The 18561-nt window shown below is 38.1% G+C and overlaps 1 protein-coding gene across 7 annotated transcripts in view; it reads right to left on the bottom strand.

The window, feature by feature from the left end:
• Nucleotides 1–18561, bottom strand: part of CBFA2T2 (CBFA2/RUNX1 partner transcriptional co-repressor 2) — a 94423-nt gene that overhangs the window by 13623 nt on the left and 62239 nt on the right. For all 7 annotated transcript variants that reach the window (XM_007428794.4, XM_025167000.2, XM_088153436.1 and 4 more), the window contains 4 exons: nt 6078–6221; nt 4570–4811; nt 2662–2751; nt 1241–1422 (listed from right to left, as the gene is read on the bottom strand). In XM_007428794.4, coding sequence (XP_007428856.1) covers nt 1241–1422; nt 2662–2751; nt 4570–4811; nt 6078–6221 — 658 coding nt within the window. The remainder of the gene's footprint in view (nt 1–1240; nt 1423–2661; nt 2752–4569; nt 4812–6077; nt 6222–18561) is intronic.

Raw genomic sequence — 18561 nt, 5'->3', positions numbered from 1 at the left:
CCATCAAACAACCTTTCTAGAGGCTTGCCTGAAAAAAAAAGTGCAAGCTTCTCCAATATTACTATAAAGCCTCTTTTGCTGTCCCTTCTTTGCCCAATTCCTTCCAAACATGTGATTAAAAAAGGGAGTGAAAAAAAGTCCCAAGGGCCAGTGATGAAAAACCTCATGCATCAACCCCAACGTCTAATATAAGACAGCCTTTTCAAGAGCATAATACAGAACAAAATATCTTGTAACAACGGGATGGCTGTTATACAACAAACAGGTTAAAATTATCAACTCAGTTGCTACTTGGTTACGACGACTTAGAGTAAAAAACAAAACAAAACAGAAAAATACCAGTTTTGATATTATAGGTATCAAAAACCTTATAAACCATTAAAATGTATTGCTTGTTTTGGTATTTCAAAAACTCCAAAAAAAGATCTATAATCTCAGGAAAATACTAATACATATTCATGCTGTCAACAATAAAAGTGAAACACTAAATTACACTCATTTGCCCATCAATTAAAACCACTTAAAATACTTTATGGTTTGACATACAAACGCAGTGAAAAGTACTTGTATGGCTTAGTTTAATTCTAAAAGTCTAAAACAGATTTTTTGGTTTCACAATATATATGGGCCTATGTTTATATGGATGAAAAAATCCTCTTGTCACAGCAGTAGGTGATACTGACTAACCCTAACCCTATGTAAGCATACATAGAAAGTTTTGTGTTCTCAAAACAACACGGAATCTTGTAGATATGGGCATTTCCTTAATTTAGCTAAAAAAAGGTACCTATCTAAAACACGTTGGGCCTGATAAACAAAATTTTTCCTCACTGGCACTTGGATATCTCTGTCTCTATTTTTGCTCTATGTGTTTTAGTGCATGTCTTCTGAATACACACTCATTTCCACCTTTCCCATCTTATAAAACCCATTCTCTCACTGGAACATTTGGTTTATCCCCAGATCTTCATTCCCAACTCTTATTAAGCTTTAAGCATTTTTTTTCTTCCCACTATTTTTCCTTCCTTACTCCTTCCTATTGCCTGGCAAAAGTAACAGAAAGGAGTGCAGGATAGTTGGTCTGAGTCCCTCTCAGGCAAGTACTGGGTTTCTAAACATATGGCCACAAGCTTTAAGACAGGACATAGAACAAACTTTCCAAAGAAAGCATAAGGACAATGTCACAGAGATACTTCTATATCGCAAGTGGCAGATGTCTGAGCTCTTTGAACCTTCTTACCTGTCTGGACTATGCCTCTTTCCATTTCCATTTACTTCCATTAGCAACTCCGAAGAGTCCGCTGGGGATGCCGAGTTTGTATTGAGCAGAATATGCTCATGTTGGGCCAGGTACTGGGAAGGGGTTTGCTTGGCTGCTCGAGCACAGTGCAGCAATTCCCTCTGGAGAAGTGGAAGGTTAGCCTACAAAACAATGTTACAGTTACCCATTTAGGTTTGGACACTGGAGGAGTTGATGTTGCTCTTTATGTAAAGTAGCAGGCCAAGTGCTTGAAACAGAGGTTCTCACCATACAAATACCTGCAAATGGTATGAACCTTCCTAAGGACTAATATGACAAAATAATGTGGCCTCCGGTTGCACAGATAACACTTGTCATCAACTGAGTGATAGCTAGCAGTCGTCCTGCTCTAGACATCATCATTTTGGAGAAAGAGGCTAAACCGCACATAGCTCTATAGAAAAATAAATAAGATGTTCTGCCCCTCTGAGAGAGGAGACAGATGACAGAACAGGCTCCAATCATATTTTAAATTTGGAATTAACAAACCAGGATTTTTCAAATCAATTGACTTTGGAAACAAAAGTGGAAACTTGATTCATATTGACTTCCTGGTTATATTGATACTGACTTCCAGGTTATATTTTCTAATGAGTTTTTCTGGGGATGTGAGAGTTCTCACTTCGTTCACTATCAGGTTTTTAAAAAAAATTAACCTTCATCCAATCTCTGCAGGTGCTTGTTCTGTAACACTAGTTTTTATGACACATTAGAACAAATGAAGCTTATTATTTATAGCAGTTTAACACATTTAGCTTACAACTTCTAGTGTAATCATCCTCCCAATGATTTTGACTAAGCTAAACAAAATCAGGCTCAGAGCAAAAAGCACTCTTCTATCATTTTAGCAGCAATGGATATCCAGAGGACATATTTTCTTTTGGTTTTTGTTGTATAAAATTGCAGCAAACAGAATAACAATTCTTTTTAATATCTCTGCAATTTCAAATCTTCTCAAGTCAAGCAACAACAAAGCTTAGGGGAACACTAAATTCAACCATAACAACATATATAAGGTATTACAATATAAATTATTGAGCTTATGTTTTGATTTGCTACCAACAAATTAGTTCTCATGAACATTTTTTTTCTCGTTAAAACAAATTTTGTCTTGTTTGTTTTAACGAAAAGACAGACTTGTGTGTGTGTGTATGTGTGTGTGTTATCTATGTACTCAATTCCCATCTTCTGAAGAGGGAAGGGATAAGAGAGGAAATATCCACAAGCACAGTGCAAGATACTAGTGTACATTAACATCCTTTGGAAGATATTGTAAAACCATTATAATGTGGCATGAAGTCTTTTTCTTCTTATTAGCTCAAAGAAATAAAATTATCTTATCAAGAGAGTGCAATTATCACCTTTAAAAATGGAATTACAAATGGACGCAAAGGAAAATTAGTAGCCTCCTGAAGCTTGCAATGAAATTCCTCTATTGTCACTGTTGAATTCTGCAAAAAGAAAGGAAATTAATCAGGATTTTCCTTCCATATAATTGAAATTTTTACTACAAGTAGTCCTCGCTTAACGACAATTGGGACCGGCAACTCTGTCATTAAGCAATGCAGCCATTAAGTGGAACATGTGACCATGATGGATTTATGACCTCACTCCTGCTGTGGTCGTTAAGGAAGACATCACGTGACCGCGACTTGCAATTTTACTGCCAGCTTCTCCACTGACCCTGCTTGTTGGAAGCCGGCAGTGAAGCATGCAAATAGTGATCACATGACCACGGGATGCTGTGATGGTTGTAAATGCCCGCCAGTTGTGAAGCACTCTAATCTTGATCATGTGATAACAGGGATGCTGCAACAGTCATAAATGTTAGGACTGGTCATAAAGTTACTTTTTCAGTGTCATCATAACTTCAAACAATTGCTAAACAGGACAGTTGTTAAGTGTTTTTTATTTATTTTCCTGAACAACCTGAAGCTGGCTTTACATATTTCATGGAAGAACTAATAATCTTTCTCACCCAGGCCACTGTTCAGTAACAAATCATACTTAAACTTGGAATTAACAAACCAGGATTTTTCAAATCAGTTGACTTTGGAAACAGAAGTGGGAACTAAAGATAGAATCATAGAGCTGGGAAGTACTTTATGGGGGGCCTCTAGACCAACTCACTTCTCAATACAGGTAGTCCCCAGTTTAAGAACAAGTTCTGTTCCCCAGGTCTGTCCTTAAGTTGACTTTGTATGTAAGTCAGAACAGTATTATTGTATAATACTGTATAAGTAGTATTGTGTAATGAACTCGAGGCATTGTGTATTTAACTCAAATCACTGTGTATTTAACTCAAATTTTGCTACAATAGGCTCTGTTCTTAACTATGGGTTGCCTGTAACTCAAGTGTTCTTAACCTGGGGACTACCTGTATAGGATACAACCATAGTATTCCCTGACAAATGGATCAGCCTGACCCCTGCCTTTACTACTTCCCACTAATGGAAGCTTGCTATTCTGCAAGCTAGTCTATTCCTTAATAAACAGATTTTACCATTAAAAAAAAGTTCTAATGTTTAACTAAAATCTGCCTCCTTGCCATTTCTAAACCTGTCCTCTGGAGTGTCAGAGAACAAAACAAGTCTGTTCCATTTTTGTCCTTTACATATTTTTAACTGCTACCAAATTTCTCCTTAATTTTCTCTCTTCCAGGTCAAATATACCTAGCTCTTTCTACCACTCTTGTAGGTCTTGTTTTCCAGTTTGCTCTCAATCCTGGTTATCATTTTCTAGACATACTCTAGTTTGTTAATGTCTATCTTTAAACATGACACCCTGAACTATGATTAGTTATAGTGATCTGGATCACTGGGATCCAGATGCAACAGCCTGCCCAACACAGTACAGATCTAGACATTATGATTCTATGAATGCAGGCCATGAGTGCATTAGCACTTTTAAGCAGTCAGATCCCATTGCTGGTGTTATATTGCTGCAAATCCAGATTTTACCATGCTCCAAATGATAATATTGGAAACTGAACATCTCAAAACTCCAATAAAAGAGCAAACTTGGTGATATCAATAAGCAACAGTACTCTCCTACCAACCATAATGCCATAACACAGTGTTTATCAATCTCAGCTACTTTAAGATGTGTGGACTTCAACTTCCAGAATTCCCCAGTTAGCCTACTGGCTGAGGAATTCTGGGACTTAAAATCCACACATCTTAAAGTAGCTGAGGTTAACAAAAACTGTGATAACCAAATGTAAAATTCTCTTCTCCAGTTTTGCCTGACTTTGTTGTTTTAATACTCACCACTAATGCCAGAACGAGAGTCCGGACCTTTTCTCCAATTTCTGGTGAAATGTCATTGCCAAACTGCTGAAGGGTGGTAAGGAAGCGTTTCAGTTTGCTTAGCTGACGAGCCCCACAGGTAGCTGGGAGCTGTTGATTAGTCAGTGAAGATGAAGAAGATGATGCAGGACCATTGCTGAACCTCTGAGGGGGCGAGGGGGCTCCATTCAAAGTAGGAGGAGAATGATTCATTCCATTAGGTACTACAGTGGGGAAATAAAGACACATAATGAAGAGATATGCTTTATTCACCAATAAGCTGCAAAAAGCTTCTGAAATGGAGACAGTACTGTATTGTTAGGAACACAATCTGGGGGGTCAGTTTTAAGATTTTAAAAGAGACCTTTTAAATAGGATACCTTAGCTCAATAATGGTAGGAACATATGCAAGTCCAGGATTTAATTCTAAGATCTCTAATTACGAATTAGCCCAATGGAAAAAAATTTTCCAAGACCCTGGAGAACATCAAGTATTTAGGATTAACAGAGCCAGACTATATGAACCAATGCACATTTACTTTAAATATATAAATTTAATTTAAGGAAGTCAAACACGTAAAGAGTTACTGTACTGCATTCCAGTGTTGGATTTTTACTATTGGACTCTTAATGTCATTGGTAATTATGAGTTCAGCCCTTCAAAAATAACTCTAGTGTCTCACATCTCAGTGTCACCTATTTGATAGAAAAGCACTGATCTTCTCACTGTTCCTTTCTCCAGGCAGTAGGTATGACAAAATCACACAAGACAAAAACTTTCCCTAAACAACTAGTTTGAATGGAAACCCTACCTTAAATTTCACCCCATTATATTATTCAAAGGAATTTATGCAGACAGTAAGAGATCTTTCCAAGATTTTGTGTTTCCTCAGCATGCTAATGTCACTACAATGTCACTTATCCTAAATGATTAAGTGGAACACGGTTGTGAAGAACTCATATACTTCACCATTGATCACTGGGAGAACTTTAAGCTCCTCTTCAACAGTGTCATCATAGGTGTGTCTTGCTGTAGAAAGCTGCATGTACACAATGGAAGACTGGTACTAACAGCTAAGAATACAACATTAACACCACTACTGATCATTCCTTTGAAAAAGTTGAAGAAGAAATTATTCCACTGGAAAAAAATGCTTCTACACAAAAGTAGACTGGTTAAAAATAAAAAGACAACTATATTTCAGAAAGCTCTTTTCAACTTCTGGCCAGCAGCATATGTGGTGGGGGAGGCCAACATCTGCAAGAATGGCAGTCATGTACAAAGAGGCGGGGTATGGATTGCAACACCGCATCCGTCATCATGCAGTTTTTTACATTTGACAGTTGGTGGCATTAAAATGAGAAGGCCTGCACTAAGTTTTTAAAATGTTTAATTTTCCCATAAAAAAACACAAGACATTCAATTCAGGAAAGAAAATGAAATGGCTATCTCAATAATAGGCTCAAATCCAAATGTACGACTTTCTTACATGCTGCTGGGGTAAATGAAACAGGCCGGGGGCCACTGGGGTTGACAGGTGGTAACGGAGGCATACTGGATGGAGAAGATCTTGGCTGTATCTTGACTTCCACGGGGGATCCTGGCATTACTGATATTCTCTTCTCACCAGCAACTAAAATGGAATGTGAAAAAAACCAAGAATACAGTAAAAAAACTCTGCCTGAAATTGATATTCTGGTGAGTCTTGCCAAAAAAATACAAAAGTAGGGCAGAGAGAAAAAAGCAAGTCTGGATAATATTTTATCTTTTACATAGTGCTTCAGAGTGTTCAAAACACTTATATACATTATATCTCAGTAATCCTTACACAACAACTCTTTGAGGAATCTTATCTCCATGCCGGTGTGTCTATATGTAAGAGAGAGAATAAAGAAAGAGAGAGAAAGACGAAGTTCAACTAAGAAATTCAGGTCAAACACAGGATAGAATGGAAGACTGGAAGGGATACTGAAGCTCATTTAGTCCACTCCTCTGATCAGTGCAGGATCCACCAGCCATGAATCTCTCACCTAGTGGAATATATAGACAGACCAACTTGATGAAGATTAAACATCTGATAGAAATGAATGACTGAAATTAGTCTGCAGTTAGACAGCATCCAACAAATCCACCAACTCTAATATATTTATGTCTATGTGCAAGGATCTTAACATAATTATATGCAAGTCTGTTAAAAAAACATGTCCCAATGAGTTCAAAAGACAGTAATCTATTTCCCTCTATTAACCAAATAGAAAACATCATAAATGTTGTTTCAGGGAACAACTGACTTAACAAAGATACTAGCGATCAGCAATATTTCCATGGGTCCAGGCTACCAACAATGTTAACTTGGAACATTCCCAAATCAATATTGTATTAGAGATATTGAGGCAGAGAAAAGGAGGGAGCTACTTGCAGGTGGATATGAAAAGCCATAACATGCTGGCAAAGGAGCATTTATCTATAAAATTTCCTTTAGGAAACACAGAAGAGAATACTGGTTTTATACTTACAAAAAAATAAAGGAATCTAGAATTACATTTGAAGCTGTCAAGAGTCCAACTGAAACATTTTACTAAAATGACAAAAGGACTTAACATCTATTGCTATCTTCAGCATGCCAAATCCATTGTGCTAACCAACCTGTTGCAAGATAATTTCTTATAATGTTGCCTATCAAAATGTATGCTCCTTATCTGCTTGAACAACACACCCACCACTTATTTGTTCAATAAATAGATGGTTGTCTGTCTCATTTAATTACTTCCCAAGCAATCTGGGACTCTGCTGCAGCATTTCCTTCATAAATATATTGACAGGTTTCCAACATATCCATCTGTGTTCAATCTTCTCTGCCCCCTGCCTGTTCTCCCATTGTTAAGTGGGGAACTAGGGATGGACAGAACTGACGGTTGTCTTTCACTTCTGCATGTTGTGCATAGAGTGTGAAACCCCAGAGGGAGCCCTCACTTCAAACCACCTGCTTTTTCAGCAATGGGTGTGAAAAGGCCCAGAGGAAATCTTAGCAGTTAGTCAAATTGCAACCAACCTTCAACACTTGGCACAATGTTGGAATTCAGCAACGCTCACTAGCAGGCAGGCTGAAATGCCCACTCAGAAGTTTAGACATAAAGTTCTAGATTCTATTTCTTGTCAATAGTAACTGTCACCCAAGCTTCAACAGAAAATGAAATAGTTTTCTACACAACAATCTGCAGAGAAACTAAGAATAAGAGACTATCAAAAGAAACTGGACACAAAGAGAGAGGTTTACTTACATTTTAGTATGAGTGGAAATTGCAGTAGTTACTGGTATACAAATAAGTTATTTACTTTTTCTATACAGAAAAATACATTTCTTCCTAGAACACTTCCTAGAATTTGCTACTAATTTTAGTTTAATTAGAATAAGATAATAAGATACACTGTAGGCCATAACTCTTCTGCAGTAAAACTTACTTTATGGTGTATGACTCAATCTTTTGCATGTATGTTTGCCATGTCCTATTGCATTCAATACAGCTTTCTTGCACATGGATAGAATTGTAGGCTTGTTTTATTAATTTAAATATGATCCATGAGTATTAGAAAGAATTTCATTTCCCGTCTACTCATGATCTTGGGAAGTTTCTCCCAAGCCATACATACACACACTATTTATGCTGAAAAAAATCCTAGCCTGATGCAAATTATAGTAAGGTAAAGAAATGTTTGCATGTAGTAGGCAACATCTTAGTTTTTACAGCTTTCTGCAGCACTACCAATTGATCCAATGTTTGTGCAGGATTGTTGACTGACTGGATTTGTTTTAAAAACAATATCCCAGCCTGTTTGAGCTCTTTAATACAGTATTACAAAATCACAACAAAAAGAATTAATCATTAGATTCACACAAAAGTCCAGAACAGATTATTCAGTGAGAGAGTTTAAATCACTGCTGTATTCATTTCCGAAGTTTTTACTTAACAAATCAACAGGCTCTTGTTCCATTTTTGCCTAGCACTAGGGTTAAAATCTCATGTCTGAAAAGCTTTTACCTGCCACGGAGGTAATTGATTAGTGCAATATCCTTGCTATGCAATTACACCATAGATACAAAACATCTGTGGAGGTAAATGTTAACCATCAATCAGTAACCACAATGTTTTATGGCTTTACTAGAAGCTCCCGTACAACTGGTCCAGTCAGGAAAAAGGTTGATATGGACATGTTCTTGCCCTTGTGTTATTAATTTAGGTTTAATGGACAATGTTATCTAGAACATGAAGTCATCCCAGAATCATGAACTAACATAATATTAAGAATGGGCAATGCAGGAAAAGCACTGCTTTCTACTAAGGTTAAAGACGGCATTTCCAGCAACCTGAGATATTTTGGTTGCTATATCAGGAAAATTTCTCCAGAGGAAGTAAGAACTGGTGAGCCAGGAAAACAGAAGACCCAAAGTCAAATGAAATGGAATCTCAGGATTTCAATGAATGACCAAAAAGCAAATAAAAAAAGTGCTGTATTACAACTTCTGTTGGCAGTCTGTTCATTCGGGTTTGGGGAAGCAGGAAGACCTGCCAATGTGTGAAAATAGGTGAGAAGCTTAACTAGCACAAGCACTCTTCTCTACACAGGGCTGACTTTACTGTCCTTCACCTAAAAACCCTGTGGAAATTCAAAACACCTGTTTAAGTCACACATTCTGCCAGAGTTGGCAGACCCTATTTCTGGGTAGAAAAAAAACCAAACCAAAACAGACAGCAAGGCAATGAAAAAAATGGTTTGGGTTCTCTCCAATAATAATATTCATGACAGCAGTTCCTCATTAAAAGTTTTGTCATATAGCAGACAAAAGATATGAAGCAACCTGTTATTTACAAAACTGCAATGGAAAGGGCCTATTTTACAACACACTAGGAAGATGCTCAACCCGTTGACTGTGGGCCACATGCAATCCCCCATCATTTTATTACAGCTCTTGAAGCAGTATCAGGGTGCTGAAATTCTGCAAAATAACTGCTGAATTTTGACAGTGGGATGTTCAAGTTTAAAAAGAGGTTAAAATAAGAGTGGGAATAGGAATAGGAATAGAAAAATGTTTCTATTTCCATTTGTAAAATCCTCTAAATCATGAACAAATGGGCGAATATTTTAAACCCCACACTTCCCAGTGATGCCACTTGACAACCTCCTACAGCCCACCAACTGTAGTTGCGGCCTCCAACCCAGAAAAGTCTGTCTTCCCCTGTACACTGTGTGCACAATTATTAGGTAAGTGAGTATTTTGACCACATCATCATTTTTATGCATATTTTCCACCTCCAAGCTGTATAAACCTGAATGCTTATTGGATATAAGCATATCAGGTGATGTGTATTTGTGTAATGAGGGAGGGTGTGGCCTAAGGAGATCAACACCCTATATCAAGGTGTGCATAATTATTAGGCAGCTTCTTTTCCTCAGGCAAAATGGGCCAAAAAAGAGATTTAACTGACTCTGAAAAGGCAAAAATTGTAAAAAGTCTTTCAGAGGGATGCAGCACTCTTGAAATTGCTAAGATATTGGGGCGTGACCACAGAACCATCAAACGTTTTGTTGCAAATAGGCAACAGGGTCGCAAGAAACATGTTGAGAAAAAAAGACACAAATTAACTACCAAAGATTTGAGAAGAATCAAACGTGAAGCTACCAGGAACCCATTATCCTCCAGTGCTGTCATATTCCAGAACTGCAACCTATCTGGAGTGCCCAGAAGTACACGGTGTTCAGTGGTCAGAGACATGGCCAAGGTAAGGAAGACTGAAACTCAACCACCACTGAACAAGACACATAAGTTGAAATGGCAAGACTGGGCCAAGAAATATCTGAAGACAGATTTTTCAAAGGTTTTATGGACTGATGAGATGAGAGTGACTCTTGATGGACCAGATGGATGGGCCCATGCCTGGATCAGTAACGGGCACAGAGCTCCACTTCGAGTCAGATACCAGCAAGGTGGAGATGGGGTACTGGTATGGGCTGGTATTATTACAGATGAGCTAGCTGGACCTTTTCGGGTTGAAGATGGACTCAAAATCAACTCCCAAACCTACTGCCAGTTTTTAGAAGACACTTTCTTCAAGTAGTGGTACAGGAAAAAGTCTGCATCTTTCAAGAAGACCATGATGTTTATGCAGGACAATGCTCCATCACATGCATTGAAGTACTCCACTGCATGGCTAGCCAGTAAAGGCCTCAAAGATGAAAGAATAATGACATGGCCCCCTTCCTCACCTGACCTAAGCCCTATTGAGAACTTGTGGGCCCTTCTCAAATGGGAGGTTTACGGTGAAGGAAAACAGTACACCTCTCTGAACAGTGTCTGGGAGGCTGTGGTTGCTGCTGCACAAAAAGTTGATCGTCAACAGATCAAGAAACTGACAGACTCCTTGAATGGAAGGCTATATTGGTCACTGATTTTTTGTTTGAAATGTGAGAAATGTTTATTTGTAAATTTTGAGTTGTTTATTATTCTCACTTTAACAGATGAAAATAAATGAGTGAGATAGGGGAATTTTTGTTTTTCATTTAGTTGCATAATAATTCTGCACACTAATAGTTGCCCAATAATTGTGCACACATAGATATGCTCCTAAGAAAGCCAAAACCTCACTTTTACTTTCTTAAATATTCAGGTCTGAGGTTTATTAACATTTTGGATTGACCGAGAGCACTGTAGTTGTTCAATAATGAAATTCATCCTCAAAAATACAACTTGACTAATAATTGTGCACGCAGTGAATTAGATACCAACTACATTTTCTGCTTAGCATTATGATCTATTCATGAAGAACCTGAACTTCAGGAAACAGTGAACCTAGGACCAGCCTTTCCAAAGTGAGTACCCACCACATACATTGGAGTACAACTCCCATCATTCCGTTCAACACAGAAAAATTCATTTTATTAATGTGGATGAACCTACCTTCAAGAGCTACTACACAGCTCCTTTAAAAAAAGGTGCTTGTGGCATAATGGACTTGAGAATGCATACGGAAAAGAAAACATTGACTGTATAAATCCCATTGCTGCACTCTGGGTGACCTTGTAACTGCTTCTGTTCCTTGCTTTTTAAACTAAGTACTGTCTTTTCTTAAAGATAAATTTAAAAGAAGCTATTTAACCACAACTGCAGGGCACTTTAAAGACAGTTTTAAAAAATCCCAACAAGCAAAAACAAAAAATATTGTCTGTTTTTCCAGTGCAGTGTAAAATTATTATTATTAGGCTGAATCATGTCTAGTAATATCTCAAAAAGGCTTAGCATGTTGTGAGTTACCACATGAATTTGTAAATCTTGGGGAGACAAAACAGCATATTTATATTTATTTTCTACAGTGATAATTATGTCAATCTCTTGAAATAAAATCAACAGTCTGGGGTTATCTTAAACCCTAAAAAATGCATTATTCATGGAAAGTAATTATTTTTGTGGGCTGTAATTGTCATAAATTATTGCAGTAAGAAACGTGTTAGTATTCTATGTGCCACAACTCATTCTTGTTTACCTAGACAACCACTAATTGTATGACATCATCTACTAGTGAAGCCCTATGAACATTTATTTAAAAAAGCAGAGTCGATAACTACAACACACAGTAGACATTTAAAAAGGGAATATCATGAAGTAAGGGGTAGACTGTTTCATCCTCCCAGGAAATTCCAATTTTGAATGCAGTGTTGCTATATTTAAAACAGCTTCATATGTCCATGACGGAGAGGGAGTAGAACCAATGTTGTACTGGTTTGAGATATTCAAAGTGTAATTATATATGTCCCTTTGCAGTGCTTGCATATTTGAACCCTGTCAGATTATAGAAGCTTCTACTATATTCAGAGAATTTACTAACATGCCAAATGGAAGAAAGTTTTGATGTTCTATTCTCAGAAGGTACTCATTCAAAATACTTCAAAAGTCAGAGTGGAAGGCATTGCTATCAGAAACTGAAATTCTTCCACAATTTTGATACAACATTCCTCAATAAATCACCGCTAAAAAAGTAGATTGGCAATAATGTCTTTTGCTCCTTGGCCTGTCCTAAAGGCACACTGAAATCTGGCAATTTCCTTTCCATTCAGGGCTCTAATCCTAAACAATTTTTGCTGAACATGTAGTGTTCTAGTAATCCAGGATATGGGATTATTAAACTTTTCAGGATATTCTGTACAACATGCATGTACCCCTGTTCTCATCTCAGTCCAAGCCTTAATATATTTAGTGGTTCCATGGTTTTTGTTTCTGCTACTGCTATTATCTGGGTGAGATTTATGTTCTGTAGGTACGTATACAGCTGTGAAACAGAATTCTGACATACAATTCTATACATTTAAATGATTCCAGTGCAGATTGCAGCACCTGGCAGACCTTCTTTGCCTGGATACAAAAACTAAACAAGGCCAGACTTTGTTAACAATTAGCTGGGGAACCACCAGGGAGTCCCAGGATTGTAGCCTGGAATGGAAAGTCAAATCAAATCAAATCCAGAAGCAACAATGGCAAAACTCATTCATACCACTGCCAAGAAAGCTGCATGGATGCAGACAAGTACAGGTAATTTTTGCTTATCACTTGTCCAGAGACTGTTCAAAGTTGTGAAAAAGAAGATTTACGGCCGCTCCTCAAAGTTGAGGCCATCAATGCATCCCTGCGGTCACATGATCATGATTCAGGCATTTGGCAACCAGGCATGCATTTACAATAGTTGCAGCATTCTGAGGTTACATGATTGCCATTTGCAACTTTCATAGCTGGCTTCCAGCTAACAAAGTCAATGGGGAAGGTGACAGGAAGTTGCAACTTGCAGCCATGTGATATTGCACTTAATCTGCACAGCCAGAACTGACATCGTAAGTCGGCACAGTCATATGACATTTCACTTGCACCACTTAGCAAGAGAGTTGCGGGTCCCAATTGTGGTTGGTAAGTGAGGACTATCTTAGTCCTATCAACTTCAGGACTTCTTTATTTCAAGTACTTGGGAAAGAAGTATAGTTCATTCTTACATATATAAAGTAGGGCAGGAAAACGGTAGATCCTTCTCTTACTACAATGCAAGCAAGGGAAGCCTATTTTGTCCAGGGGGCAAAAGACAAATTAAGGTTGATAAGTTTCTATAAATATTAGATTGGTAAACTAATCATCCATTGCTTCCAGGCCCTTATTCCTTTCTTGAGGTTGACAGATTACATTGATGACTGAAACCAATGGGAAGGATATCCTACCACCTAGGCTCTGTACCTAGAAATCTTATGCTCCATGGCTTACTCCAACTTACTTCCTGTTGCCTGCCTGATGTATAACTGCCACCATAAATCTGTCTTTATTACACATGTGCAAACTCTTTTGAAACTTGAAATTTCATTCCTCACCTAGGAAATCCAGCATCTGCTGCTTCTTCCCCCATCTTTTGTCCCCAAGGTTTGTTTTTGTGTCATTGTCACTGAATAGCCATGGAAGTTGTATTTCTCAGTAGTAAATATTTCTCAGCATTGTTACCTCAACCAATGGAAAATGAACTTCTATTTATGGTGTTTAGTTTACCCTAACTAAAGATACTGAGAACAGCAGCAGGTTTTTGAAGAAAAACTTGATTCCCCTAGGATTTTCAGAGGGCTAGTAAATCTCTACAAGCCTAACCTCCCTGTTTAAGCTTTTGCCAGTTATAATCTATACCCTTAAATGGATGGCTGGGATCAGGGCAAGAAGATTTATAAGTGAAGTCAGAGGGACATGGACTACAGGATGAATAATTAGCTTATTAATAGTGGCCTTTCACAAAATAATTGTTGGAAGATAACATGCTATTCTTGCATTAGTGAACTGATTAACACCTACTCTGTTATCAAGCCACAATGAAAAGCTCAATAACTTTCTTATACTAATCCAGAGTAAATGAATTACTGAAACAGTTTTAAGTCTACCTTTATTGAGATTTACTAATAGATATACAATACGGAAACATGCTCTGGAAAGTAATTTCTAAATCTGTATTCTAAGAGAGAATGCTTAAAAGGGGGGGGGGGAATCTCAAATGAATCTGAAAATGACTCCAAAAAACAAACCTACTCAGTGATTTCACAGAACATGAATTCCAACATTTTTATGCAGGTCTACTGGTCCATATTATGTATATTCCATGTTCTCACGTTTCTAATTGCACTGCTTTACTCCACTTCTAATAAGACAGAACACAGGGACATTACAGGTTTTCTTATGGTAGTGATCAGTGGGGCTGTGCTTCACTACAGAAACAAAAGAAAACTCACATGTATTGGGATGCTGAAATTTAAAGCAATCTGACAAAGATTTACCTTGAACTCCAAAGAGAAATTTTCTTCCTAACCTGTCACCAGTACCACTTTTTAAGAGGGTTTTTAAAAAAAAATAAAAAGCATGCATCCACCCTAATATGATAAAGTACCTTTTAGGGCAAGATACTCCAGAAGGGCAATTTAGAAAAAGAGAACAAAAGAAAGGATTCACTTAAATCCTGAAAAAAACTAGATATTTGTGCTGCTTTTTGATCAATGTTATAAGGAGCCCTTCATACCACAACATCAATCTGTTGTGTTTCCCAGGTAGTTGGTGTGTTAAGTATTTTAAAACAGCTAAAAGAATATTATTGCAAGTGGATAAGAAAGTAAATATGGCTTGTCACCTCCCCAGCCTAAATGCTTATTTTGAACAACACACTTATCTACTTCAGCTGCTCACCATCTGTTTTCAGTTTCCATCAAGCTATTTTTTTTCACATTGGAAAGGGGAAGAATTATCTTGCAAGAGAAGTAATACATATAGGTTAGTACTTTAACCTAGTTCTTTCTCTCAAAGAAAATGGACATTTGCCAGTAAGTTTCTGATTTAAATAAAATAGCAGCTCCCAAATTGTGGCATATGGATCCCTGGAGAACCAGAGTTATTGCAAGATGTCCCTGATACACATGAAACATGGAAGATCAAACCAAATAATCCTCTCACACAGCTGACCAAGAAAGGTAGTTCACTGCCTGAGGTGATGTCAGAGGGTAAAGAAATACAGGGCTAGCTTAGGAAGGAAATGGAAAGGAACAGCACCAGCCACTCATACCCCATAACCAGCCTCATACCAAGCAATGTTACTTTTCTCTGCTTGGCCCTTCTCTGCTCATCAGGGGCCCCAGATCTACCCAGCTATTCTATCAAGCTCCCCTCCAGGTATCAAACCTCCTGGAACCCCCTTTTTATATCTCCTTTAACTCCCGGGGACAGTGCCAACAGCTTCCTGAGCACCCTTCTTCACTAGCAAGGCTGAACAGCAGCTATGCTGCAGAAGTCCCCTTCAGCTCCACCAACAGCATTTCCACAGCTGAAAGTTTTATTGCCTATCCAGTGGCCACAACATAAACTCACTCACCTGAGGAGCAAACACAAAGGCCTTGGGAGCCCCAGTCTTGCCTACACCCACCTGTGAGAAGCCAAGGGCCAGTGGTACTCAGGCTAAACCTGGCAGTCATATAAATACTTGACAACAGCTGAGTTCAAGCCCACCAAGTGCTAAACAGTGTGTTAATTAGTAGGAAGAAAAAGCTGTGGGTTTGAGCCACCATAGGTATAAGGGGTACTTACATAATCAAATGTTTCTATGGCTTCCTTCTTGTCTGCAATAATGATTTTTATTTAGCCAGGCAGACAAATAAAACTTCTGCTAAGTCCTAGAATTCAGCTGTGGAAAGTCAGGAGTTCTGTAATTTACTACCAAGTCTTTGAATGGGTGACCTGACACCACTTTGCCTGATATGGCCTGTCATTCTGGTAACAAAATAGGGTGGGTATAGTTGTTTCTTTAACCATGCACAATGGGCTTCCTCACTTAAACAGAAAATAATTACATATGAGGGGAGGCAAGGAAGAATACATTAAAAAAAACTTTCTGGTTTGTTTTTAACTTCTTTATTATTTTTTTGACCAAGTCGGCGTGAGAAGGGAATGGGAAGGAGGAGAGTTTGTTGCCACCCTATAGGATCATTTTATTGGTGTTTCAGAGGGCTCTCTCACCCCTACAGGAAAATGATTGTATGTAGATGCTGTTTTGATCAATCAATAAAAATTCATTTACTCATGGGATGTGCATGGATAGTGCTCTTTGTCACTGAATTTTATTTCAGACAACAGAAATAACTACTTTCATGAAGCAATCCACAACATCTTTGACAAAGAAACTGGGAAGCAACAAAGTAGATCATTTAATTAAAAATGGTTTCAGAAAGCCTGAAAGAAATGCTTACAGGAAACATCTGGATTTTTCAAGATTCAAGGCCTTACAAATCATCCCTTTTATATTATTGATCTCCATAATCTCCTTTTACCTCTTTCAATAAAGACTTATTGAACGTAAGTATTTTCAGTGCAGACAGTTCACCAATCTCTATATCCCTTTCCAGTTTAGCCTCAACATTACTTGCAAGCCTTGATGAGGCTGAGGAGGAAATGACAAAAACAAACTGCAACATGAAGAAAACATCCCTCACTGTTCTCAAATCTGAGTAGTGAGACAAAGCAATTGGATGGTTTGCCCAATCCGTGCCTCTAGAATTGGACTGACTGGGTTTATACAGAGATAGAATACACCAGGGAGAGGGATACCTTGCTCATAGTTGGCAAGATGAGTTGGACTGGTGCCTGTCACTCGGGATGGGCAGAAGACAGATTTAGATTTAAAATCTGTTGATAGATATTTTATATTGTTAAACAGTATGATAAACTTGGAAAAATTACATGCAGCAGTTTGGAAACAAGCCCCTTTACTGAAACTATCTTAATATCTACAATGTTATTTTCTTACTAAATAGTCATATTGCTGTTTTCTTCTGTGCTCCTCTCAGAAAGCCATAAAAGATCATAATGTTTAGAGAAGTGGATATCAGTGCACTGATGGAAACCTATCCTGTGGCATTCAAGTTTTGCAGGATGTAGTGGGAGGGGAAGGGATTTAACACCTCTTGTGAGCTCTCAGCAGCTTGTAGCATTCAACCCTTGAAGCATGGAGATACTAGATAATTCGAAAATAAATACACATCTCTCCCACACACAGCTGCTTCATTTTATATTCAATTCAGCAATAAAAATAAGTGCAAAAGGTTGATATAGCAGAGTATTCCACTATTTAAAAATAAATTAGATATAATATTATAAAAGGGAAAAATACCTAGCTTTTCCATACTGCAAAGAAGAATGTATAACTGCTGTAGAAGTTGATTTAAAGTCAATATTACATGCATGTGTAATTATGAATTCAGACCCATAACCTGAAATACAGTGGTACCTCGGGTCATGAATGCTTCTGTTCACGACCAATTCGGGTCACGAACAGCACTGTTCGCAAAATTTTGCTTCCGTTCACAAACGCCGGATCGGGTGACGAACAGGATCCGTGGCCATTTTCCCTCCTGTGACACGTGGTCGTGGCTTCCTGTAGGGAGGGGGACTTTCCCTCCAAGCAATAACCGCCTCCCCACCCGCCTTTCTGTCCTCCACGCCAGAAGTTGCGTCAAGCAAGGTTAGCGTTCTCTCTCTTCGTACTGTATTTTGTGTCATATTTTTGCGGTTTAAAAAAAAAAATACATATGGTTCAGAACAGATTAACCATAATTACATTGAACCTTATGGGAAAATTTGATTCGGGATGTGACCAAAATTGGGTCACGACCAAATTCGGAGGGGTCAGAACAGATTAACCGTATTTACATTGAACCTTATGGGAAAATTTGATTCGGGACGTGACCAAAATTGGGTCACGACCAAATTCGGAGGGGTCAGAACGGATTAACCATATTTACATTGAACCTTATGGGAAAATTTGATTCGGGTCGCGACCAATTAGGGTCACGACCAGAGTCACGGAACGAATTAAGTTCGTGAACTGAGGTACCACTGTATATGTTATTTTCCCATCTATCTATCATTC

This window comes from Python bivittatus, unplaced genomic scaffold, assembly GCF_059951505.1.
Source record: "Python bivittatus isolate LINGU-HERP-01145 unplaced genomic scaffold, Pbiv_v1 ctg000700_np1212, whole genome shotgun sequence".
NCBI classification, from domain to species: domain Eukaryota; kingdom Metazoa; phylum Chordata; class Lepidosauria; order Squamata; family Pythonidae; genus Python; species Python bivittatus.
This window is presented reverse-complemented; position numbering and strand designations above follow the sequence as displayed.